General features: G+C 46.5%; 2 protein-coding genes across 5 annotated transcripts; one reads left to right on the forward strand and one right to left on the reverse strand.

The window, feature by feature from the left end:
* Positions 1-835: 835 nt before the first annotated feature.
* LOC119959808 (zinc finger protein 875-like) lies at positions 836-6,408 on the forward strand. Its single transcript, XM_038787902.1, has 4 exons — positions 836-939; positions 3,462-3,577; positions 5,469-5,802; positions 6,390-6,408. The coding sequence occupies exons 2-4, from the start codon at positions 3,466-3,468 to the stop codon at positions 6,406-6,408; spliced, it is 465 nt and encodes a 154-aa protein (XP_038643830.1). The 5' UTR covers positions 836-939; positions 3,462-3,465.
* A 5,778-nt stretch (positions 6,409-12,186) lies between these two features.
* On the reverse strand, positions 12,187-24,799 carry LOC119959807 (zinc finger protein 239-like). 4 transcript variants are annotated; one of them, XR_005459300.1, is made up of 3 exons: positions 24,658-24,799; positions 21,995-23,454; positions 12,187-12,623 (listed from the first exon to the last, which is right to left on the reverse strand). XR_005459300.1 is itself a non-coding variant. In XM_038787901.1 (2 exons), the coding sequence occupies exon 2, from the start codon at positions 23,045-23,047 to the stop codon at positions 22,136-22,138; it is 912 nt and encodes a 303-aa protein (XP_038643829.1). In that variant the 5' UTR covers positions 23,048-23,454; positions 24,658-24,799; the 3' UTR covers positions 20,244-22,135. The 4 variants fall into 4 exon arrangements, 1 of the variants encoding a protein (XP_038643829.1); XR_005459301.1 differs by having other exon boundaries at positions 12,188-12,215; XR_005459299.1 differs by lacking the exon at positions 12,187-12,623 and adding an exon at positions 20,244-21,356 and having other exon boundaries at positions 21,627-23,454.
* Between the last annotated feature and the right edge of the window lie 592 nt (positions 24,800-25,391).

The following is a 25,391-nucleotide window of genomic DNA, read 5'->3' on the forward strand; positions in this document are numbered from 1 at the left end:
ACCTACTCCTTTTGCGGCCTGGTGGAGACCGTGGAGCATGTTTATGTTGTCTGTCCCAGGCTGCACTCCCTCTTTGATTTCTTGACAACGTTGTTGTTGAGGTTTTATTTGCACTTCAGCCCCACGCTCCTGATCTATGGACATCCGGTGCGGCGAGAGGCAGGGAAGGCGGAGGACGTCCTCGTGAACCTGCTCCTGCGCCTGGCCAAACTAGCCATTTATCGGTCCAGGCAGCGGGCAGCCGAGGGGGTCGTCCAGCCCAACTGTCTGCTCCTCTTCCGCGGCCTTGTTCGTGGCCGGCTGTCCCTGGAGAGGGAGCATGCGGTGTCCACGGGCACACTGGAAGATTTCCGTGCTCGGTGGGCACCGCAGGGGTTGGATTGCCTTATCTATCCGATTTTCACACTCTAATTTGACGGGTTTTAGATAAGTTTCTGTTCCCTTCCTTTTGGGTTGTGCTCCACTCGTTGTTTTAGCAGCACTCCCTTCTTTTGTTTTATCCATTATTTACTTTATGTTCTTTTGCTTAGTTCTTTTCACACCCAGCATCATGCTAAGGCAGATGCTGGCTTAATCCTGCATATGAACATAAATGTGCAGGTCTCAAAACTCACAAAAAAAAACGAACATCAACTAAAGTAGTGAAGCCCCAAAACAGCTTCAGTAAAACCTCCCGGCCGAGCCCAGCATCGGCACTGCGCATGCTTCAGCTCACAATGCCCAGGGAGTGGTTGACGGAAGCTCTTGTCCAATAGGAAGAGAGGGGCTGGACTGGAGGATCGAACGGAGTGGCTTGTCCTCCAACCAATCGGAGTGAGTGGGGGGCGGGGCTGGGCCCCGGTGTCGCCCACGTGATTGGAGCATGCGCAGTGCCGATGACAGTTGACGATTCAGGCAGTAGGATTGGAATACTCCGCTGGTCATATCTCGCCCGCTGAGGTATGAGGGAGGGATGGAGCCGGTGGATGGGTCGGGAGGTTTCATAAACACTCTGTGTGGGCCCCAATGTCCGAATACGAAGCTCGGATACGACAGTTGAACCGGCGAACGCTGCTCGGGCTTTTCCCCGAGACAGGCCCCGATGGCCGGGCGCATGCGTAGGGAGCGAGAGGCCTGGCTTTGCTCCGCCTCCCATTCACTCTGATTGGCTGGAGGACCAGCCGCTGTCGGTCAGTCCTCCAGGCCCGCCCCCTGGGCTGGAGCAAACCTTTCAGAATCATCCCACAGACAGAAGTCTTCCAACACCAGGTTAAAGGTTTGTTTCAAATCAATGACACTGCTCCTTCCTCAGGTGAATAAAGAGGTATGTTCTATAAACATATATATAGACAAAGTCAAAGATGCAAGACAAGGCTTTGAATGTGAGCATTTGCAGGTAATTAAGTCTTTACAGATCCAGAGACGGGTATATCCTAGTTTGTGGACTATTAGAATAAATGTACATTTCTATAAAACCTTGCACTGCCACTGGACCTTCTGAAGTCTTTTAGAGACAATGGAGTACTTTTGAAACATATTCACTGTTGTAATATAAGATGCTGTAAGTATGCATGTTGGATTGGATTTGTTTATTGTCACGTGTACTGAGGTACAGTGAAAAGTATTTTTCTGCAAGCAGCCAACAGATCATTAAGTACATGGAAGAAAAGGGAATAAAAGAAAATACATAAGAGGACAACACAAGGTATACAATGTAACTACATAAACACCGGCATCGTATGAAGCATACATGGTGTTGTGTTAATGAGGTCAGTCCATAAGAGTGTCATTTAGGAGTCTGGTAACAGGCCCGGGTTACCGGCCGCCATCTTTACAGAGGACAAGGTGCTGCAGAATGCATGTGCTGCGAGCCTGGACCGGATGCCAACTCTCCAGGATTGACTGACTGGAGTCTCCAGGATTTTATTTTATTCGGAGTCACTGGCTGGGCCAACATTTATTGCGCATCCCTGATTTTCCTTGAACTGAGTGGCTTTCTAGACCATCTCGGAGGGCATTTAAAGAGTCAACCACATTGCTGTGGTTTGGAATCGTGTCGGCTAGACCAGGTAAGGATGGAAATTTTGTTTTCCATTCATTCATGGCAGTGTTCTTCAAACTTTTATTCCGGGGATCCATTTTTACCAACTGGCCAACCTTCGGGCCCCAACCCAACCGATATTCGCGCTGCACACCAGCCGGCCTTCGTGACGCACGCCGGCCGACCTGCACGACCTACCATTTTCTCTTACCTTGTTTGCTGCTGACAAAAATGGAGGAAATGGTTTTGGGTCCCTTCGGCCCTCGTACACGTTCCTCCAATGGAAGCTGTTGAATGAAGGTGAAGCCTTCCTATGTCGGAAAATATGGAGTCTCCATCTGTCCAAAGTTCTGCATGTTTTTTCTGTAAATTTTTACCAAATAAATCCCCCCTGAACCTGTTTTAAAAAAATGAAATGAATAAAAACCACTCCAGAACTTGTAAAAGAAAAAGTTGCAACGGTTTTTTAAAAAATAGACGCAGCACTGCGCATTCATGCCCGTTTATCGGCACGCATGCGTATTCTGCGAGCATGTAAAAACATCGGCCGTATTGCGCATGCACGCACGATGATCAGGCATGCATGTGCAATGCAGCCGATTTTTTTTTTACATGTTCGCAGAATGTGCATGCGCGCCGGTCATCGTGCGCGCATGTGCAGTGCACCAACTTTTTTTAACAGGTTTGCGGCCCCTTGCAGCTGGCATTATTCAAAGCCGGCTGCTGCACAGGAATTTGCGCGATCGGGAGCGTCGCGGTCAACGGCTACATGACCCTTCCGACATACCCCCGCGACCCCCCCCGTGGGTTGCACCCCCGACTTTGAAGAACACTGATTCACGGGATGTTGGTGTCGGTGGCTGGGCCAGCATTTATTGCCCTTCCTAATTGCCTTTAAACTGAGTGCATCTCAGACAGCACTTTAAGAGTCAACAAGCTGATTGTGGATCTTGAGTTACGTGTAGGCCAGACCAGGTAAGGATAGAAGATTTCCTTCACTGAAGGACATCAGTGAATCAGATGGGTTTTTACAGCAATTGACAATCGTTTCAGGGTGTTCAGTAGACTTTACTGAATTCAAATGTGACCTTCTTTCTTGGCAAGATTCATGTCTGGAAAATCATTAGGACAGTAAAGAAGATTTTAATGTAATTTTCTTTGACCATTTCTCTTCAGTGGATATAAAAATATTGAAAATGGGATAAAGGTCGTTTGGCTGACAGTCAATCACTGTCCTGTAAGGTAATGAGTCCTTTTGCTTCCCAATTGGCCGAGGAAGGCAGTGTGTCACAAGGATGGATGTGTTGACCGATTAAAGGCTGGAGGATGGGGGCAGGTCATGTGATCAAATCTCCAGGAATACATTTGATCAAAGTTGGTGAGGAGAGAATGTAGTGAATTTCTATCCTAAGCTGACAGTGAGGTTTCTGCAAATTTACAGGATAATGGAAGTGGAGGTTGAACAGACAGGAAACGCAAACCAAATGTCACATTGCGATCTGACAGAGTCACTCGATTCATCAGAACCTGAATATCAGCAGCATCTGGGTGTGGAAGGTAAAAGGTTTGTCTGTTCTGTCTGTGAGGGAAGATTTCAGGTCTCAGTGTGACTGGAAAAGCCCCGAGATTCACAAACCCTGGTTAGACCAAACCTGGAGAACTGTGTTCAGTTCTGGGCAACAAACCTGAAGAAGGATAGAATGGCCTCGGAGGGAGTGAGCACAGATTTACCTGAGTGATATCTGAACCCCCGGGGTTATATTAGACATGATGGCACAGAGAATGGCATTTGGCCCATTGAATCCATGCTAGCTCTTTGGAGCAATCCAGTCGGTCCCATTCTCCTGCTCTATCCCTGTTTTCTTTTGAAATCAAATGATTCATTGTGTCTATTTTCAAACTCCCTGATAGGCAGCAAGTTCCAGGTAATTGCCGCTCGCTGTGTAAAAACATTTCTCATATCACCTCATTACTCCTGTACCTTTTACATACAAACTAGGATCAGGCCACTCGGCCCCTCGAGACTGCTCAGCATTCAAAAATATTGTGGCTGATCTCATTCTAACCTCAACTCCATATTCCTGCCTACCCCTGATAACCTTTCACCCCCTTGCTCATCTGCTCTGCCTTAAAACTATTCAGTAAGAAGTCTTACAACACCAGGTTAAAGTCCAACAGGTTTGTTTCAAACACGAGCTTTCGGAGCACGGCTCCTTCTTCAGGTGAAATCCAGATGATTTCACCTGAAGAAGGAGCCGTGCTCCGAAAGCTCGTGTTTGAAACAAACCTGTTGGACTTTAACCTGGTGTTGTAAGACTTCTTACTGTGCTCACCCCAGTCCAACGCCGGCATCTCCACATCATTAAAACTATTCAAGGACTCTGCATCCGCTGCCTTTTAAGGACGCGAGTTCCAAAGTCTTATAACCCTCAAGAGAATTAAAAAATCCTAATTTCCATCTTAAATGGGCGACTCCTTATTTTGCCACAGTGACCCCCGTGTCCCAGATTCTCCCACAAGAGGAAACATCCTCTCCACATCCACCCTGTCAAAACCCTTCAGGGTCTTATATTGTTCAATCCAGGTTTTACCCAAAACTTTAAATCTGTGTCCTGGCTGCTTGTACGATCAGTGAATGGAAACAGAGTTTCTTTGTCCACCCGATGGAAATCTGGCATAATCTTGTGTCCCTGAATCAGATCTCCCCTCAACCTCCTTTGCTGGAACTATTCTGGTAAATCCCCTCTGTACCTTCTCCAAGAACCTTCACATCCTTCCTGAAGAGTGGTGACCAGAGCTTTATAAAGATTCATAGAATAGAATTAGAACGATAGAATTCCAACAGTGCAGAAGGAGGCCATTCGGCCCATCGGGTCTACACCGATTCCCTGAAAGGGCACCCTGCCTAGGCCCACACCTCTACCCTGTCCCTGTAACCCCATAGCCCCACCTAACCTGCACATCCCTGGACATTAACGGGCAATTTATCATGGCCAATCCACCTAACGTTCTCTTCTTTGGATTGTTGGAGGAAACCTGAGCACCGGGTGGAAACCCACGTAGACACGGGGAGAAAGTGCAAACTCCACACAGTCACCAAGGCCAGAATTGAACCCGGGTCCCTAGCGCTGTGAGGCAGCAGTGCTAATCACCGTGCCACCAGAAGCATAGTTTCAGTATCAATATTACTCTTGATGAAGCTCAGATCGAATTTGCTTTGCCAAATACTCTGTTAATATGTTTTGTAGATATACAAAATCCACCTTCGCCTCTTTCTCTCTCCTCCCAAAGAGGCCAGTTGGGTTTTATAACAATCCAGCAGTTTTCATGGTCACTTTTTCCCAGAGCTGGCCCCACAAGTGACCAGATGCATTCAGCTCAATTTCATAACCTGCCTTTGTGTTTTTGTGGGGTCTCTCTCATTCCCTATTTTCTGTTTTTAAATCAGTTTCACAGGGTGTTCGAAGGCGAGGATTCAAAGTCCGGAAACTCAAACCAAACATCACATCAGGATCTGACAGAGTCCTCAATTTATCATATCCTGAATATCAGCGGATTTTGAACATGGAAGGAAAAAGCATTGTTCACAGTGGGGTGAAACCGTACATGATTTGTTTGTGTGGACGAGGATTCGCTCTATCAGACCTCACAAGCCACAAATGCAGTCACACCGAGGAGAAACCGTGGAAATGTGCGGACTGTGGGAAAGGATTCACTTCCCCCTCCAAGCTGGAAACTCATCAACGCAGTCACACTGGGGAGAGACCCTTCACCTGCGCCAAGTGTGGGAAGGGATTCACTCAGTCATCCACTTTGTCCACACACCAGCGAGTTCACACTGGGGAGAGACCATTCACCTGCTCAGAGTGTGGGAAGGGATTTTCTTTTTCAACCCACCTGCTGAGTCACCAGCGAGTTCACACTGATGAGAGACCGTTTCATTGTCCAGACTGCGGGATGTGCTATAAAAGTTCTGGGGAACTGATTCGCCATCAACGTGTTCACACTGACGAGAGACCGTTTAGGTGCTCTTACTGCGGGACTGGGTTCAGACAATCATCTGACCTCGCTGTACATCAGCGAAGTCACACTGGGGAGAGGCCATTCGCCTGCTCAGAGTGCGGGAAGAGATTCACTCGATCATCTGACCTGCAGAGGCACCAGCGAATTCACACTGGGGAGAGGCCATTCAGCTGCTCCAAGTGTGAGAAAAGATTCTTGCGATCATCTGACCTGGAGAAGCACCAACAAATTCACTCTGCGGAGAGAACATTCAGCTGCTCCAAGTGTGGGGAAGGATTCACCCAGTCATCCGACCTGCTAAGTCACCAGCGAATTCACACTGATGAGAGACCGTTTCAATGTCCAGACTGCGGGAAGAGCTATAAGAGTTCTGGGGAACTGATGCATCATCAACATGTTCACACTGATGAGAGACGGTTTAGGTGCTCTCATTGTGGGACTGGTTTCAGGCGATCATCTCACCTCACTGTACATCAACGAATTCACACTGGGGAGAGGCCATTCACCTGCACCTGGTGTGGGAAGGGATTCACTCAGTCCTTCAACCTGCAGAAGCACCAGCGAATTCACACTGGGGAGAGGCCATTCACCTGCTCCCAGTGTGGGAAGCGATTCACTGAGTCATCTGCCCTGCAGAAGCACCAGCGAGTTCACACTGGGGAGAGACCGTTCACCTGCTCCAATTGTGGGAAGGGATTCGGCACTTCATCCCACCTCCTGAGACACCAACAGTGCCACAAATAACTGCAGTAATTGAATTTTGCTGTTACTCACATTCAGGACTGAACCATGTTCATTTGGGTCTCTTTCTGCTCATTTACAGGGGCTAATATTCTGGCTAAAAGTCAAAAAAATTAAATTTGTGTTAAATGCGCACTGTTGAAACTTTTTAATATCTCTGACACAAGTTAGCTCCTTTTGAAGTACTCTCGCTCTCCCCTGTCTCTTCCACCCTCACCCCCAACATGAAGTGTGAGGAGCTTGTGGAGCTTTTTTGTGACTGAGATTGAGTCAATCCGATCAGCTGCCTCTGCTGCTTCCCTCCCTTCCACGTGCCCACCGGACCAAACTGTCTCTAAATTTCATCCTTTCCCGAGCCCTGAACCCACATCTTTCTCTAGTTTCTCTCCCATCTCCTCTCATGCCCTCTCAGAGCCCATCTTGTCCATGAGACCCAGCTCCTGCTCCATCGACCCTATTCCCACTGAGCTACTGATCAGCCAACTACCCTGTGTCCACGGATATTGTCAACATTTCTCTCTCTTCAGGTACTGTCCCTCTGTCCTTCAAATCTGCCATCATCACCCCCTCCTCTATAAAACAAACTCTTGACCCTGCCATCCTTACAAATTACTGCCCCATCTTCAACCTCCCTCTCCTCTCCAAACTCTTTGAACATGTTGTCACCTCCCAAATCCTTGCCCATCTTTCCCAGAACTCCTATGTTTGAATCCCTTCAATCAGGTTTCTGCCCTGTCACAGTAATGAAATACAAGAGACAAACAGAATCTTACCTGGAGAGAAAGACAGACAATTTGGGAACTTAGATCCAACACAGAAATGTTAATAAGACCAGAAGACAAGGGTAGCAGCACAGTCATTATCGAGAGACAACAATACCTGCTGGAGACGGACAGACAACTAAACAACACAAATCACAACACCAAGCTCCTTCGATCAATCTACCCGAGACAGGAAGGAGAATTGGAGACAGACTGGAAGAACTCAAATATTCCAGACACATTAACCAAAAACAACAGCTGGAACCAAGGGAGTTGTACCGGCTCCCTAAAATACCCAAACACATGGACAGGACCAGGGAAATACCACCAGACAGACCCATTGGATCAGAGTGCCTGAGAAATCCTGCAGATTCATAGAATTTACAGTGCAGATGGAGGCCATTCGGCCCATCGAGCCTGCACCAGCCCTCGGAAAGAGCACCCTACTTAAGCTCATGCCTCCACCCTATCCCCATAACCCAGTAACTCCACCTAACCTTTTTTGGACACTGAGGGGCAATTTAGCATAGCCAATCCACCAAACCTACGCAGCTTTGAGCGGTGGGAGAAAACTGGAGCACCTGGAGGGAACCCACGCACACATGCGGGGAATGTGCAAACTCCACATGGTTACCCTGGAATTGAACCCAGGTCGCTGGAGCTGTGAGGAAGCCGTGCTAACCACTGTGCCACCATGCTACACCTGTGGCGGGAGAAACAGATGTGGAAACACATTGTGGATCCGCAAACCCTTCACCATCATTGTCAGCTCCCTGGTTTGCAGCTGCGGAGCTTCTCCCTCCCTCCCGGGAACAGGCCCAGGTTAATGGGCACCATCCTGCTTCACACACTGGAGGGTGGTTCACATCACAGGATGGGGGAGGGGGGATAATAAATAAGAGCTGACACTTTGCACTCAAAGCAACGAGGACTATGATCTCTGACAAGGAAGGAAACCCTGGCAGGTGGACGGGGAGGATTCACAAACACCCGCTGGAGGCCCCAAACCCCCAATAAGACCCATTGATTTTATTGTCAGTTTGTAGACAGGAGCTGGAGAATTGAACCCAGGCAGAGGGGAGGGAGGGAGAAAACTGGGAGTGGAGGAAAGAAATGGTGCAGATGGTGAGATGGGTTTGGATTTCAGCCCAGGGAGGAGGGAGAGTGGGTGGGACGGGGATTTACAGCTTCGGGGAATGGAGAGGAAAAAATGTTCCCGAGAAACTAGAATTGTCTGTTCAGAATTTATATGCTCCAGTGACAGTGATGATGTTTGTAAATTCCTTTTACAGGATATTAGAAAGTAGGATTTACAGATGTGAGACTGAAACCAAACATCATCTGACAGTCACTCAATTCATCAGGACCTGAAAATCCTCAGACTTTGAATGTTGAAGGAGAAACGTTTGTCTCTTCTGCCTGTGAGAAACAACTTTAAATACCAGTGTGACTGGAAAGATATCGAGACCCACACAACACACACCCGAGTGTGTGCAGTTTCCAAGAGCCGGTGCAGACTCGATGGGCTGAGTGGCCTCCTTCTGCACTGTAAATTCTATGATAATCTATGATTTTCTCGAGAGATGCCTTTTATTTTCGGGAGTTAATTTTTGGTTTCCAGGATCTCTTTTTCCACTCTCACTGACTCCTTTATTAAGTGATGTAGTCACGTAATCACATTACTGTCTGTATTTGTGTTGAATATTTTTTGAGTTTACTTCTTTTTGTAGATAAGAAAGCACAAAGTTCAGTGAATTGACTGCGGAAAGAGCTTCAACCAGTTACACAGCCTGAAGAAACTTCACAGCGAGGAGAAACTGTACACGTGTCCTGTATGTGGAGAAGACTTCAACTGATCATCCAACTTGGAGAGACACAAGGACACAGGCACCATGGAGAAACCATGGAAATGTGAGGACTGTGGGAAGGGATTCAGTTATCCTTCCCTGCTGGAAAACCATCGGCGCAGTCACACTGGGTAGAGGCTTTTCACCTGCTCTGTGTGTGGGGAGGGATTCATTCAGTCATCTGGCCTTTGGTCTCACCAGCGGATTCACACTGAGGAAAAGCTATTCATCTGCACCTCCTGTGGAAAGAGGTTCAGGCATTCTTCAGCACTCACTGTACATCAACGCACTCACACTGGGGAGAAGCCGTTCGTCTGCTCCGAGTGTGGGAAGGGATTCACTCAGTCTTTTCACCTGCTGTCGCACCAGCGTGTTCATAGAGGTGAGCGGCCGTTCACCTGCTCTGTGTGTGGGAAGGGATTCACTGGATCATCCCACTTACTGTCACAGCAGCGTGTTCACATTAAGGAGAAACCATTCAGCTGCACTTCCTGTGGAAAGAGTTTCAGACAGGCATGCTCCCTCATTGCACACCAGCGGCTCCATACTGGGGAAAGACCGTTTACTTGCTTTGTGTGTGCAAAGGGATTCACAGTTTTACCCATCCTTCTGAGACACCAGCGAATTCACACTGAAGAGAAACCATTCAGCTGCACCTCCTGTGGAATGAGTTTCAGGCAGTCATCCAACCTCACTGCTCACCAACGCACTCACACTGCGGAGAGACCATTCACATGCTCCGTGTGTGGGAAGGGATTCAATCGGTCGTCCAACCTCACTGCTCACCATTGCACTCACACTGGGGAGAAACCGTTTACCTGCTCAGTGTGTGGGAAGGGATTCGCAAAATCTTTCAACTTGCTGGCACACCAACGCACTCACACTAAGAAACCATTCAATTGCTGTGTGTGTGGGAAGGGATTCACTCAGTCACGATGCCTCCAGAAACATCAGCAAGTTCATCAATGACTGCAGGGGTTGGATTCTGCTGTTGTTTAGTTTTGATCATCTGACAATATTTTCTGCTGATGTTAACCCCATAACTGCTGAAACTTAATATGCTGAAAATTGCATGTATTTTTGGGGCTACAGTGTCTATTGTTAAAAGCACCATCTGTGATCTTTCCCCTTAATCCAGGAATTCTCAGCAGAAACATGTTTAGAATAAATTTCTGAACTTTTGCTTCAATTCTGGATCAATCTTTGGTGCATAATCTACAATTCAGTATCTGAAAGATCTGACTGCAGGGCTTAAAATATATTTTTTTCAATGACTCTTCTTGAGATTTTCTCGCGAGATGCTCAATGAAATGAAAATCGCTTTTTCTCACAAGTAGGCTTCAAATGAAGTTACTGTGAAAAGCCCCTAGTCGCTATAGTGGCGCCTGTTCAGGGAAGCTGGTACGGGAATTGAACCATGCTGCTTGGCCAGCCGTGGTCTGTTTTAAAAGCCAGCAATTTATCCCTGTGTGCTAACCTGATTTTCAGGAGTTAAATTTAGGTTTCCAGGATCTTCTTTTCCACTCTGACACCTTTATTATGTGATGTAGTCACGTAATCACATTACCGTCTGTATTTGTGTTGAGTATTTTTTGAGTTTACTTATTTTTGTGGATAAGATAGCACAAATACTAAAGACTGTGTACATATTAAATCTTTTAAATTGGAATCTGTAAATAAGATGTTTTTGTTAATTTATTTAAAAAGGAAAACCCCCTTACTCCATTTCCAAAATGAGAATTCGAACTATTTGACTCAAGGTAACTGAACAGGTGCCGAGTGTTTATTGGATCAGACGGTGGAGCAGGAAAAACTCACCCGATTCTGATCTTCATTGTGTGGATTTACATTCAAAACCCATCGATAACCTCACTACACCCACTGAGATCAGCTACTCTTCCTTTGGATGCTCTCATGATAGAACTTTTGTGGTCCTTTTGAGGATGAAATCATGCTTCACACCTGGTTCTGAAATACTATCACTCTGGGTGTAAGGTATTCCTGGGATAAAACATAGTTCTACATCTTGTCACCTAACACAAATTCATATCGTCACCCGAGTCCCAGATTTAAATGTGATTGTCCAGTCCAGAAAACATATAGAAATTGACCCCGTTAAATCTGATTCAACAAGCTACAAGAGATAGTTTGTGTTGTTCACAATGATGACAGTATCAACCTTCTCCCTAACCTAGCCTAACCCTTCTGCTGAACAGGGAGACTCCTTGTTCAGATGGTGACATTTCCTGTCTGCCCAGTTAGAGAATCATAGAATTTACAGTGCAGAAGGGAGACCATTTGGTCCATTGCGTCTGTACTGGCCCTTGGAAAGAGCACTCTACTTAAGCCCACACTTCCACCCCATCCACCCTTTTTTTGGACACTAAGGGCAATTTATCATGGCCGATCCACCTAACCTGTACATCTTTGGACTATGGGAGGAAACCAGAGCCCCCAGAGGAAACCCACGCAGACACGGGGAGAACGTGCAAACTCCGCACAGACAGTGACCCAAGTCGGGAATCAAACCTGGGATCCTGGAGTTGTGAAGTGACAGCGCTAACCACTTTGCTACCGTGCAGCCCATATTCCTTTAAGCCCTTGAATTGTTTGTGAATTGTGTCACGTGTAGACCTGACTGGGTAAGGATGGCAGTTTTCCTTCCCAAAAGGACATGAGAACCAGATGTGTTTTTACGACAATTGATCCATGATCACAATATTTTTATTGAAATCAAATTCAGCCGTGGTAGGATTCAAACTCCGGTACCATTATAATAAAAAAAGATAATTTGTGGCATTAACTCAGCGGGTCTGGCAGTATCTGTGGAGAGAGAAAAATAATGAACGTTTTGAATCTCCTTCGGTACTTTGTGATTTTATTAGATTTCCAGCATCTGCAGTATTTTGCTTTTATTATCCCAAAATCATGTCCCTGGCTGTCTGGATTGCTTGTTCACTGCCTCCCCGGAGAGGCTGCTCCCTAAGAGTCTGCTGCCCTTGTCTTTCACCTGAGGAAGGAGCAGTGCTGCAAAAGCTAGTGATTTGAAACAAACCTGTTGGATTTTAACCTGGTGTTGTAAGACTTCTTACTGTGCTCATCCCAGTCCAACTCCGTCACATCTTGTCTTTACAGACGGTGGTGGCCTGGGTTTGGAAGCTCCTGTCTGGTGACTTGCCACATTTCAGTGACAAATGTTGAAACGTTTTCTCCAGACCGTCAGGGTGTCATCTTTAAAGCCACAAACAGAAAGGTCCAGTTTGAGACAAATCGGCTTCAAAATAATGCAGAGTGTCAGCCAATGAGAGAGATCCGGGCTCAGCCCCGCCCCTCATTCACTCTGATTGGTTGGAGGGTCAGCCGCTCCCGCTCAGTCCTCCAGATTCTTCCCATTGGTCCGGAGCTGCCGTCAATCACTTACCGACATTGTGATCTGGCGCATGGGCAATGCAGTTGCTTGATTTTAGTGCGCAGGTGCAGTTTGGAGCAAGGGTGACGTCGGCGCTTGTTTGTCCCGGAGAAGCGGAGTCAGCGTCAGGCGGGGATGGGAGAATTTGGAAACCCTTTGTGGATTGACCAATAAGAGTAGAGGCTGTACTGGAGGACCGACCGAGAGCGGCTGGTCCTCGAACCAATCGGAGTGAATGAGGGGCGGGGCCGGGCTGTGATTGAAGCATGCGCAGTGTAGGTAATGGTGATGGACAGCGGCTCCCAGTTCAGATTGACTGGAGGGAGCGAAGAAGCCGCGCGGTGGGCGGAAACGCTACGTGAACATGTTGTGTGAACCGCAAATCCGGGAAAAGAGGTTACCGGACCCAATTTGTACCGAGCGGAGTTGCAGCTCCTCATGTTCGGTCTGGGCGAACGGCGGGGTGTAGCGCACCAGGGTGCATGCGGAGCAGCCATCTTTGTAGGGGGTGCTATCCACAATGCTACCATGCTGCCCCTTTTGGGATGTTTTTTAGAAGGAGAATGTTTTGGGAGGAGCCAAAAAGAAAATGCTGGAAACTCTCAGCAGGTCTGGCAGCATCTGTAGGGAGAGAAGAGGGCAGCACGGTAGCACAAGTGGATAGCACTGTGGCTTCGCAACACCAGGATCCCCGATTTGATTCCCGGCTTGAGTCACTGTCCGTTTGGAGTCTGCACGTTCTCCCCGTATCTGTGTGGGTTTCCTCCGGGTGCTCCGGTTTCCTCCCACAGTCCAAAGACGCGCAGGTTAGGTGGATTGGCCATGATAAATTGCCCTTAGTGACCAAAAAGGTTCGGAGGGGTTATTGGGTTACGGGAATAGGGTAGAAGTGAGGGTTTAAGTGGGTCGGTGCAGACTCGATGGGCTGAGTGGCCTCCTCCTGAACTGTATGTTCTAAACAAGCTAACGTTTTGAGTGGTCATCTGTTTTAAGTAATGGGTTAAGAGACATTGCAATTAGCTGTCTCATTTATGTTAAGTGTTCAATGATTGTCTCATTGATGTTAAGTGTTCAGTGATTGACACTGATATGTAAAGGTGGACTCTGGAGCTTGTGATGATCTGTAGAGTTCTGTGCAGAGTGAGTTTGAACCATTAAAGGTGTGTTGGTGAAAAAGGAGCTGAACTCTTGTCTCTTCATACAACAACATCTAGTACATGCTAACAATCTGGACTCAAAACATCAGCTCTTTTCTCTCCCTACAGATGCTGCCAGATATGCTGAGATCTTCCACCATTTTCTTTTTGGTTTCAGATTCCAGCACCCACAGTAATTTGCTTTTATCCAATGGTTTGGGAAGAGTTTGTTACCCAAGACAACCATCAAACCTTTGAGTCCCAATGTCTTATTGTTGAGGCAGAGATAGAAAAGAAGAGAAAGACATTCTGCTTTTCAGTTCTCACTACCTCTTGGAACATCCTCCTCCATGTGTCTAAAGATCTACGACCATGCCCAGTCATATCAAGAACCACCTCAGAAACTCACAACCTTGAGTAAAGGCCATCCTGAAATTGAGGTATGGCTGAAGACAATGAGGGTAAAGTGCAGCAGGGAGTATGAGCTGTCATCCTGGCCCAGGGAGCAGGAGGGGAGAATGTAATGAATTTCTATCCTGGACTGACAAGGATGAATTTTGAAAACTCCTTTTACAGGTGGTTAGAAAGGGAGGATTTACACAAAGCAAACTCAAACCAGCAATAGGTTTATTTTTTTCCTGAATTTCGATTTTGGACTGACAGATGGCTTTTGTTACTTTCATTTTCAGGGTATTAGAAAATGATTTGCAGGCAGGAAACATAAAGAAAACCTGACATCAAACTCTGACAGCATCACTTGATTCATCAGGTCCTGGATATTATCGCACTTTCAGTGTAAGAATTGAGTTCCAAGACATTACCACTCACTGTAAAATTTCTTCCTCATATCGCCCTGTAGATCTTGCTCCAAATCTTAAATCTGTGTCCTGAAATCCTTTTTACAATCAGCTAGTAGGAGCAACGTTACTTTAGCTACTTTACTGAGACCAATCAGAAACTTGAACACCTCTATCATTCTCCTTTTCTCCAAGAAGATCAACTGCAGTTTCTCCAACCTAACATTGCAACTAAAATCCCTCATTCCAGGAACTAATAGAACATAGAACATAGAACGATACAGCGCAGTACAGGCCCTTCGGCCCTCGATGTTGCACCGACATGGAAAAAATCTAAAGGCCATCTAACCTACACAATGCCCTTATCTGGTAAGTCTCCCCTGCACTCTCTCAAGGACCATCACATCCTCCATAATGTGTGGTGATCACTGGTTTGCACAGATCCAGATGTTCAGTCTTCCTGTCTGTGATGTCATCAGGCACCTCCAGTTGCGTGACGACATCATCCCCGTTCTCCTCAACTGGGAGCTTTTTCCTCCGACTCTAGAGCTTCTGATATCTTTCCAGCTGCAGGCGACAGTGGGAGATTTTAATATGGAAAACAGTGAAACTGCTTCACAGCTAAGTATGTCTGAGCATTTATCAATACCTTTGAGCTTTTAGTGCTCTGCTCTGTTACCTGTGAGGGGTTCCATGTCTCTGGGGCTGGTGTGACCCTTGGAAAACAATGCAAAATGTCTGTGGGAAGAAGGACAACCACCTGTCGACATATAAAATCCCTTCTTTCTCTTTCTCTCGCTCTCCCCCTCCCCCACCCCACTCTGGAAAACCAAGATTCACGTTAAAATCTGGCAGTCACTCAGTTCATCGAGACCTGAATGTAAGTATTTATGTTTGATCTGCGGTTCAAGAATTAAACACCTGTGTAGCTGGAAATAGCGAAGAGCAAGATTTGCAAACAAGGATGTGAATATTCCATTAAAATGTTGCTTAGCTGAGTCCCAATGTAGGTCAGTGAGCATAGGGGTGATGAGTGAGTGAGTGGGACTCCAGTTTGGCAGCTTCCCTTCCCTGAAGGACATCAGTGAACCAGTTGGGTCTTTACGACAATCCAGCAGTTTTCATGGTCGCTTTTCCCAGTGTCGGCCCCACAAATGACCAGATTCATTCAGCTCAATTTCACAACCTGCCTTTGTGTTTTTGTCGTTCTCTCTCACTCCCTATTTTCTGTTTTCAATCAATTTCACAGGAGATTCAAAGGATTTGCATTTGGGAAACTCAAACCAACATCACATCAAGATCGCACGGAGCCTCACAATTTACCATCGCCTGTATATCATCGGAACATCAACAAAGTTTAAAAATGAAAGGAAAAAGTATCATTCACAGTGGGGAAAAACCGTACACATGTTCTGTGTGTGGACGAGGATTCAGCCAATCATCTGACCTGTCAAAACACAAGTGCAGTCAGACTGGGGAGAAATCGTGGAAATGTGAGGACTGTGGGAAGGGATTCAGTTACCCATCTCGCCTGAAACTTCATCGGCGCCATCACACAGGAGAGAGGCCGTTCACCTGCACTGTGTGTGCAAAGGGATTTGCTGATTCATCCAACTTACGGCAACACCAGCGGGTTCACAATGGGGAGAGACCGTTCACCTGCTCCAAGTGGGGGAAGGGATTCACCACTTCATCCCACCTGCTGACACACCAACGGGTTCACACTGGGAAGAAACTGTTCACCTGCTCTCAGTGTGGGAAGGGATTCACACAGTCATCCACCCTGAAGACACACCAGCGACTTCACACTGGGGAGAGACCATTCACCTGCACTGTGTGTAAAAAGGGATTTGCTGATTCATCCAACTTACGGCAACACCAGCGGGTTCACAATGGGGAGAGACCGTCCACCTGCACTGGGTCTAAATAGGGATTTGCTGATTCATTCACACTCCGGAAACAACAGCGGAGTCACACCAGGGCGAGACCATTTACCTGCTCCGAGTGTGGGAAGGAATTCACTCAGTCATTAAACCTACAGAAACACCAGCGGATTCACACTGAGGAGAGACCATTCACCTGCTCTGTGTGTAAAATGGGATTTGCTAATTCATAAACTCAGAAACACTAGCGTGTTCAATCGGGGGGAGAAACGTGGAAATGTCGGGACTGTGGGCAAAGGTACAGTTGGAAATTCATCAGCGCATTCAGACTGGGGAGTGACCATTTTTATGTTCTGTTTGTGGGAAGGGATTGACTAGTTACCCACCCGGCTGACACACTGGTGAGTTCACTCTGGGGATTCCGTCAATAATCGAACCTGCGGAAACACCAGCCAGTTCACAAATAACAATGATTGGATTTTGTTGGGAATGACATTCATGTCTAAACCATATTCATTGGAGTCTGTTTTGCTGATGTTGATAAATTTCAGCTAAGTTATATATTCTGGATAAAAATCAAACATCTGTTTTGTGTTAAATGTAGTCTGTTGAGTTTTTTTATATCTTTGACACGCGAGTTTCTTTGAAGGCCTCCCTCAAGCTGTCTGCCGTCTCCACCTCTCAGCACTGATTAAAGATACTTGTTAAAATCTCCCTCTCCATTCAAGATTGTATCTATTTAAGGGCAGCACGGTGGCACAGCGGTTAGCACTCTGCCTCAGAGCGCCAAGGTCCCAGGTTCGATCCTGGCTCTGGGTCTCTGTCCGTGTGGAGTCTGTACACTCTGTCTTTGCATTGGTTTCACCCTCACACCCCAAAGATGTGCAGGGTCGGTGGATTTGCCACGTTGAATTGCTTCTTATTTGGAAAAAAATTAATTGGGTACACTAAATTTACATATATATAAAAAGATTTTGTCCATTTACCCTAATAACAGCCGACGTGACTCAATGTCATTTTCTTCTTTCTGAAACTTCGGAAGCACCGAGGGATGTTTTATTACATTAAGACCATAAAAGAAGGAGCAGAATAAGGCCATTCAGCCTATCCAGTCTCCTCTGCTATTCAATCATGGCTGATCTTTTTCTCATCCCCAGTCTCCTGCCTTTTCCCTATAACCCCTGATCCCCTTATTAATCAGGAACCTATCTATCTCTGTCTTAAAGTCACTCAGTGACTTGGCCTCCACAGCCTTCTGCGGCAAAGAGTTCCACAGATTCACCCCCCTCTGGCTGAAGAAATTCCTCCTCATCTCTTTTAAAGGATCGTCCCTTCAGACTGAGGCAGTCATCTCTGGATCTAGTTTCTCCTACTAGTGGAAACAACCTCTCCACGTACACTCTTTCTCGGCTGATCAGTATTCTGTAAGACTCATCCTTATAAACTCCATCGAGTACAGACCCCAAATCCTCAACTGCTCCTTATGTGACAAGTTCTTCATTCCAGGGATCATTCCTGTGAACCTCCTCTGGACCCATTCGAAGGCCAGCACTTCCTTCTTTAGATATGGGGCCAGAACTGCTCACAATATTATAAATGGGGTCTGACCAGAGCCATATACAGCCTCAACATTACATCCCTGCTCTTGTATTCGAGCTCTCTCGACATGCGTGCTAACATTGCATTTGCCTTCCTCACTGCCAAGTGAACCTGCATGTTAACCTAGAGAATCCTGAACTAGACCTTCAAACTCCCTTTGTGCTTCTGATTTCGAAGCCTTTGTAGAAAATAGTTTATGCCCCTATTCTTCCTTCCAAAGTGCACAATCTCACACTTTTACACTTCTGCAGCCTCCCTGCTTCCTCAACACTACCTAGCCCTCTGATTGGCTAATGAGGAGAATGGGGATGAGAAACATATTAGCCACGATTCAATGGCAGAGCAGACCCGATGGGTTAAATGGCCTAATTCTGCTCCTATATCTTATGGTCTGGATGATGTATCGCCACCAATGTTATCTTCCGAAAATGCATCTTTGCTTATTTTCAGCTTTTGAATCCAGGAGTTGGTTTAGCACAGGGCTAAAGAGCTGGCTTTTAAAGCCGACCAAGGCAGGCCAGCATCACGGTTCAATTCCCATACAAGCCTCTCCGAACAGGCGCCGGAATGTGGCGACCAAGGGCTTTTCACAATATCTTCATTTGAAGCCTACATGTGACAATAAGCGATTTTCATTTCATTTTTATTTCATTTCAGGCTCCTCAACCTGCCTGTACTGCACCACTGAACCCACAATCTGCGACTGAGCTCTGAGGGCTTTCTTTGTCCTTTTATACGATTCTACTCAGTTTCAGTCTTAGATTCCTTGGCAGCTGAGAGTCAGTTTCTTTTCTCCGTTTCCCTTTTCAATGAGTGTCTGTCTCTAAAAATACAAGATTCCAAAACACACCTCTTGGCTTGAACCATCACATCAGCACTTGGAGTGAATGACTGGGCTGAGGTCTATCTTGGATAAAAACACAAGGATCACTTGTCATCACAGAATCCTAAAAGTTTCCAGCACAGAGGAGGCCATTCAGCCCACCATGTTTGTACTGGCTGAGAATGAGCTATTCCCTATAATATGGTGACCAGAACTATACTTCATACTCTAGCTGTGCTAAACTGGTGTTTATTAGGTCCAGAATAACCACCCTCCCGCCTCTCATTGACTTCAGTGTGATGGAAATCGACAGTTGGAACCTGCCAACATTTGACAGATATTTACAAATTATTTGCGGGTTTCTTACAATCGGGACTTTTCTCTGTTCAATTCCCTCTATGTGTTCGATAACAGACTGACTTTCCCCTGTGAATATCCAGCTGGAGAATTGGGCCCTGATGAACACATCCTTGTTCATCTTGTTGACTCTAAATATTGAATCCTGTGGTTTCAGATACCAGATAATATAGAGCTTGGGGCGAAAGGGATCAAAGGATATGAGGGAAAAGCAGAGGCGAAAGAGGCCGGTGTTCTGGCCTTTGCGTCCCTAGTAGCCCGGCGGAGGATCTTGCTCCAATGGAAGGATGCGAGGCCCCCAAGCGTGGAGGCCTGGATCAATGATATGACGGGGTTCATTAAATTGGAGAAGGTGAAATTTGCCCTGAGGGGATCAGTACAAGGGTTCTTTAGGCGGTGGCAGCCTTTCCTAGACTTCCCGGCGGAACGGTAGGGAAATAGGCCGGCAGCAGCAGCAGCAACCCGGGGGCGGGGGGGGGGGGTTTGGATCAGTGGGAGGGAGAACTGTGTACATGGGTTTTGGGGATGTGGCGGGTGTTATTTCTTTCCCTTTTGTTGTTTGGGTGTTCTTTTGTGTTTTTTTTTCTTTTGTTTGTAGTTGTTTTTGAAGTTAGGTGGGTGTTGTTCTTGGGGTGTTACCACGGTTGTTTTGTTAATAGAGTTGAGATGTTTATATTTTGTAAAAATTTCAATAAAAATTATTTTTTTTAAAAAGAGGGAAAAGCAGGAATCGGTTACTGAATTGGGAGATCAGCCATGATCATCATGAATGAGGCGCAGGCTCGAAGGGCGAAATGCCCACTTCTTCAATTTTCTATATTTCTATAATCAAGCTCCCAACAACAGATTGTCTTTTGCTGACTTCATTAACAGCTCTGCAATAATACAGACAGAGTACAGTAATCCCATCCGGAGAACAGGGATAATGTTGGGGTCAACTCCTCATTGTTCGAGTATGTACAAGCTGACATTAATTACATTGGTTTCTGTGGATCCTATTGTGACTGAGGGTCTGACGTGGGACGACATGGACGTCCACATAACTGGCAGTTTATGTTGTTGTTGGTGCTCAGGGGAAACCTTTGTAGCTGTTCCACCTCTGGTCTTTCTCTGGGAATGTCAGATGTTATGAGTTTGTTGTTGATGGTCCTTGAAACAAACTGAACCAATTTCAGTCTTGCTTCCACATGGACCGGTCGATTGCAGTCTTTTCCCAGAGAGGTGGTCTGCAGTGCAGACGTTTGTAAGGATCCTATTTTGGATATCCTTGTATCATTTGTACTGACCATTGTGATGTTGTTTGTCCTGAGACAATCCCCATTGAAGGTCTGCTTGGGGATTTTATAGTCATCCATGTGAGAGATATGGCCTGGCTGCTAAATTGAATGGTCTGGAGGATGGTCTCCATACTGTTGAGCCCAGCACGATGGGGAACCTGGTTGTTTTGAGATTTTTCTCCTGCTATTGAATTTTTATGATGGTCCTCAGGAGTCTTTGCTGGAAGAGTTCCAGAGATGTAGCTCCCGCATCCCCAGGATTCCGCTCCACACAGCAGGGTGGGAAGGGCAGTGGCCTGGGAGATTTTGATTATAGTCCTCAGTTTAACGTCATGCTGCTTCCCGACTCAAACAGAAATAACGCAATGGATTCAGAGCTCGATTCCACAGGATATACAGCACAGCAACAGACCATTCAGCCCATCCAGTCCCTGCTGGAGTTTCTGCTCCACTCCCATCTTTCCACATCTAAATCTCCCATTGTAATCCTCTATTCCCTTCTCCCTCTTGTGTTTGTCTTGTTTCCCCTTCAACACATCTGTACTATTCACTTAACCCACTCCCTGTGACAGTGAGCTGATTCTCACCATTAGTAGAATAAATCCTGAGAGATAGGATTAACTGTCACATAGAAAGGCATCGACTGGTCAGGGATAGGCAGCATGGATTTGTTAAAGAAAGTTCTTGCCTCACAAATTTGATCAAATTCTTTGAGGAAGTGACAATAAATGTTGCTAAAGATCGTGTAGAAGATGTTGTGCACATAGATTTTAGCAAGGCTTTTGACAAAGTCCCACGTGGCAAAAGGTGAAAGCCCATGGGACACAGGGCAATGTGGCAAACTGGATAAAATGTTGGCTCAGTAACCGGGGACAAAGGATAATGTTCATTGGCTGCCCTTGCAATTGGAAAAGTTGTTTCAAGTGGTGTGCCACAGGGCTCGGTGTTGGGACCATTACTATGTGGGCTATATAGTAACAATTTGGACGTGAACGTAGGGAACAATGATTAGGAAATTTGCAGACGACACAAAGATTGGCCAAATTCTGGACATTGTGGAGGATAGCTATCATCTCCAAAACAATAGAGATGGATTGGTACAGTGGGCAATACAGGGGCAATAGGTAATTTAACACAGAAACGTGTGAGGTCATGCATTTAGGGAGATCAACCAGTTCAGACACACTGGAAGCGATAGGGAGCTGGGACATGGCTTTGAGAGTAACTGAAGGTGTAAGAACTGAAATAGTCGAGTTAGAAAGGAGGAAAGGCCACAAAAATGCAACATTCAGTAACAGGACATCAATTAATCGCCTCTTACCCCAGTGAAATGAAGGTTTCGATAGTGTGTCTGAAATAATATTAGTTCACTTGACATATGTTCAGAGGATTAAACTCCAGCCCAGTTACAGAGATCAAAACATCAGCAAAAACAAACTCCAACAGTCAGAATGACCATGGTTCAGTCCTGGATGTGATTAACAGCAGCAACAACAGCAGAATCCAAACCTTGCAGACATTTATCAACCTGTTGCTGTGTCAGATGAGTTGTCCACGTAAATCCCTTCTCACGCTCAGAGAAGGCGAACGGTCGCTCCCCGGTGTGAGTGTGCTGGTGTGTCAGCAGGTGGGATGAGCGAGTGAATCCCTTCCCACAGTCCGAGCAGGTGAACGGTCTCTCCCCAGTGTGAACCCGCTGGTGTCTCAGCAAAACACTTGTGGTTTTAAAACTCTTCTCACATTCAGAACATTTGAAAGGTTTCTTATCCGAGTGAACAAGTTGGTGTGATCTGAGGCTGGTTAAATAAATGAATCCCTTTCCACATAAGGAGCAGGTGAATAACCTCTCCCCAGTGTGAACTCGCTGGTGTTTCTGAAGGCCAGATAACTGAGTAAATCCCTTCCCACACACTGTACATCTGAACGGCCTCTCCTCATTGTGAACTCGCTGGTGTATCAGCAGATCACTTGTGGTTTTATAACTCTTCTCACATTCAGTACATTTGAAAGGTCTGTTATCACTGTGAACCAGTCTGTGAGTAGCGAGGTGGGATGATCGTGTGAATCCTTTCCCACACACGGAGCAGGTGAATGGTCTCTCCCCAGTGTGAGTGCGCTCGTGTTCAATGAGATTCTGTGATCGTTTGAATAGCTTCCCACAGTGAGAGCAGCTGAACTGTCTCTCAGTGCGAACAACCTGGTGCTTGACCAGGTCCTCTGAGCTTTTAGAGTTGTTATCACAGTCTGACTGGTTAAACAGCCCCTCATCAATGTGAACTTGCTGGTGGGTCCGCAGGTGGGATGACTGAATGAATCCCTTCCCACACACTGAGCAGGTGAACGGCCTCTCTCCAGTGTGACTGCGTCGATGCATTTCCAGCAGGGATGGGTAATTGAATCCCTTCCCACAGTCCCCACATTTCCACGGTTTCTCCGTGGTGTCGGTGTGTCTGTCCAGTTTGGATGGTCAGTGGAAGCCTCGTCCACACACAGAACACGACAGTGAATGGGGTGATGTTTTTTTCAGGCTGTGTAACTGGTTAAAGCTCTTTCCACAGTCAGTTCACTGGATCACTCTCACTCGGTTGTGTGTGTGTCTCGGTGCTTTTCCAGTCACACTGATGTTTGAAATCTTTTCCCACAGACAGAACAGACAAACATTTCTCCTTCCACATTCAAAGACCGATGGTATTCAGGTGCTCATGAATTGAGTGACTCTGTCAGATCTCGATATGATGTTTGATTTGAGTTTCCCATCTGCAAATCATCGTCCTCTTGTACCTTGTAAAAGACATCGACAGTGTCAGGATTACCATTAGTGCAGGATAGAAATTTAGAACCCACAATTCCAGTTTCTATGATTTTTTTCCTCTCTTGTTTCCCCAAACTTGTGGTCCAATCAAACGTCCTTCTCAACTAAACCAGAATGTTGTTTCCAGTGTCTATGAGAGATTCTGTACCCTGAGGTGTCCACCGGTGTGGAAGGTCTCACGGGTTCCGGTAGACACCGTACGCCCCCTCTCCAGGACCACCCGGGGAATGACAAGACCACAGAAGAGGGACTGACAGCCAGAGTTAACCCCCCCCCCCGCCGCTCTGTAAATTGCTGCTTTAATCAGGCCCAAGAGCAGGTCCAGGAGCCGATCCTCTGACTTATTTAGTCCCCTCCACACTGGGCAGGCAGTGATTAGGAGTGTGGGGTTGAAGTGTAAACCAAATGGAGAAGCAGTTCCTTCAGATAACTATCCAGGGGCTATCTAGCTGGTTTAACTCAGTGAGCTAGATAGCTGGTTTGTGATGCAGAATAAGGCCAATAGCGTGGGTTCAATTCCCGTACCAGCTTACACAAACAGATGCTGGAATGTGGCGACTAGGAGCTTTTCACAGAAACTTCATACTTGTGACAATAAAAGGTTATTATTATTAGGGGCTATAACCTATGATTGAAAATAAATATGAGGCCCAAATTGGGAAGCATTGCTGTCTCACGGTGCCAAAGACCCGGGCCCGGGTCACTGTCCGTGCGGCGTTTACACATACTCCCCGTGTCTGTGTATGTCTCCCCCACAGCCCAAAAGAAAGGGGAGCTGAATTGGCCACGGTATATTGCCCCATAATTGGAATAAAAGAACTGGATGCTTTAAATTCATTTTAAAAAATTAAAATTATATGACCCAAATACCCCTCGAGGCCGCGAACATCATGCCCAACCCGAAAGTGGGGAATATGTTTTAAAACGTGCTGTCCTGGATGGTGTCTGACCCGGATACTAGGACCCGGATACTAGAACCCGGACACTAGGACCCGGTGTGAACAGAAACCTGAAGCTCCGCCTACTCTCTAAAACGTCTAAAGGCCACAGCGCATGCGCTCCGCGCTGAACCAGAATGGCGACTGTTATCCATAAGCTGTGTCTGGGGAAAAAAAACCCAGAAACGGAAACGCGGGACTTGCAGAGTCACATTCGGGGTTTGAGGCCCTCACCAGGTGTTTAGAAACCCTCCCTATCCAGATCCGTCCCCATCGATCCCTCAGAGTTTCCTCATCCTTCCCGCTGCAGAGACGACAAAAGAGCAACTCTGCCCATCGCCATTACTTACACTGCGCATGCTCCCATACTGGGCGATACTGCGCCTGCTCAGTACATTACTCTTGTGTGAATAGGGGACATTCACTACCGCGGGGAATGCTGGGTGAAACAATTGCCATCGAAAATACTAAAACCAAAGTGAAAGTGCTGGAAAATGTTAGCAGGTCTGGCAGCATGTGGAGAGGAAAGAGCTAACGTTTTCATTTTTTCATTTCACGTTTGGAGTCCAGATGACCCTTTGTCAAAGCTGTAAATACTAATCGAAAATACTAATTAGTTGTGATCTTTTTTCCTGTGATATGGATATTGGGGGAAAATGGGAAATTTATAAAATTAGGAATCAAGTAATACATAAATCCATGTGTACAGACCCTCCATTATCCATCAGAAAGATGGAGTGATGATGTGGAGATGTGGGACAGGGGTGAGCACCAGTAAGAAGTCTGACAACACCAGGTTAAAGTCCAACAGGTTTCAAACACTAGCTTTTGGAGCACTGCTCCTTCCTCAGGTGATTATACAGGGGCTATATAACTGGTTCAGCTCAGTGTGCTAGATAGCTAGTTTGTGATGCACAATAAGGCGAACAGCATGGGTTCAATTCCCGTAAGATGGAGTGGTCATTGGT

Source organism: Scyliorhinus canicula, unplaced genomic scaffold (genome assembly GCF_902713615.1).
Source record: "Scyliorhinus canicula unplaced genomic scaffold, sScyCan1.1, whole genome shotgun sequence".
NCBI lineage: Eukaryota > Metazoa > Chordata > Chondrichthyes > Carcharhiniformes > Scyliorhinidae > Scyliorhinus > Scyliorhinus canicula.

Coding starts and splice junctions, on each gene's coding strand:
- LOC119959808 (XM_038787902.1), top strand. CDS start 3,466: ATGGAAGTGGAGGTTGAACAGACAGGAAACGCAAACCAAATGTCACAT. Junction 3,578..5,468: donor GCAGCATCTGGGTGTGGAAG/GTAAAAGGTTTG, acceptor TTTTTAAATCAG/TTTCACAGGGTGTTCGAAGG.
- LOC119959807 (XM_038787901.1), bottom strand. CDS start 23,047: ATGCATCGACGCAGTCACACTGGAGAGAGGCCGTTCACCTGCTCAGTG.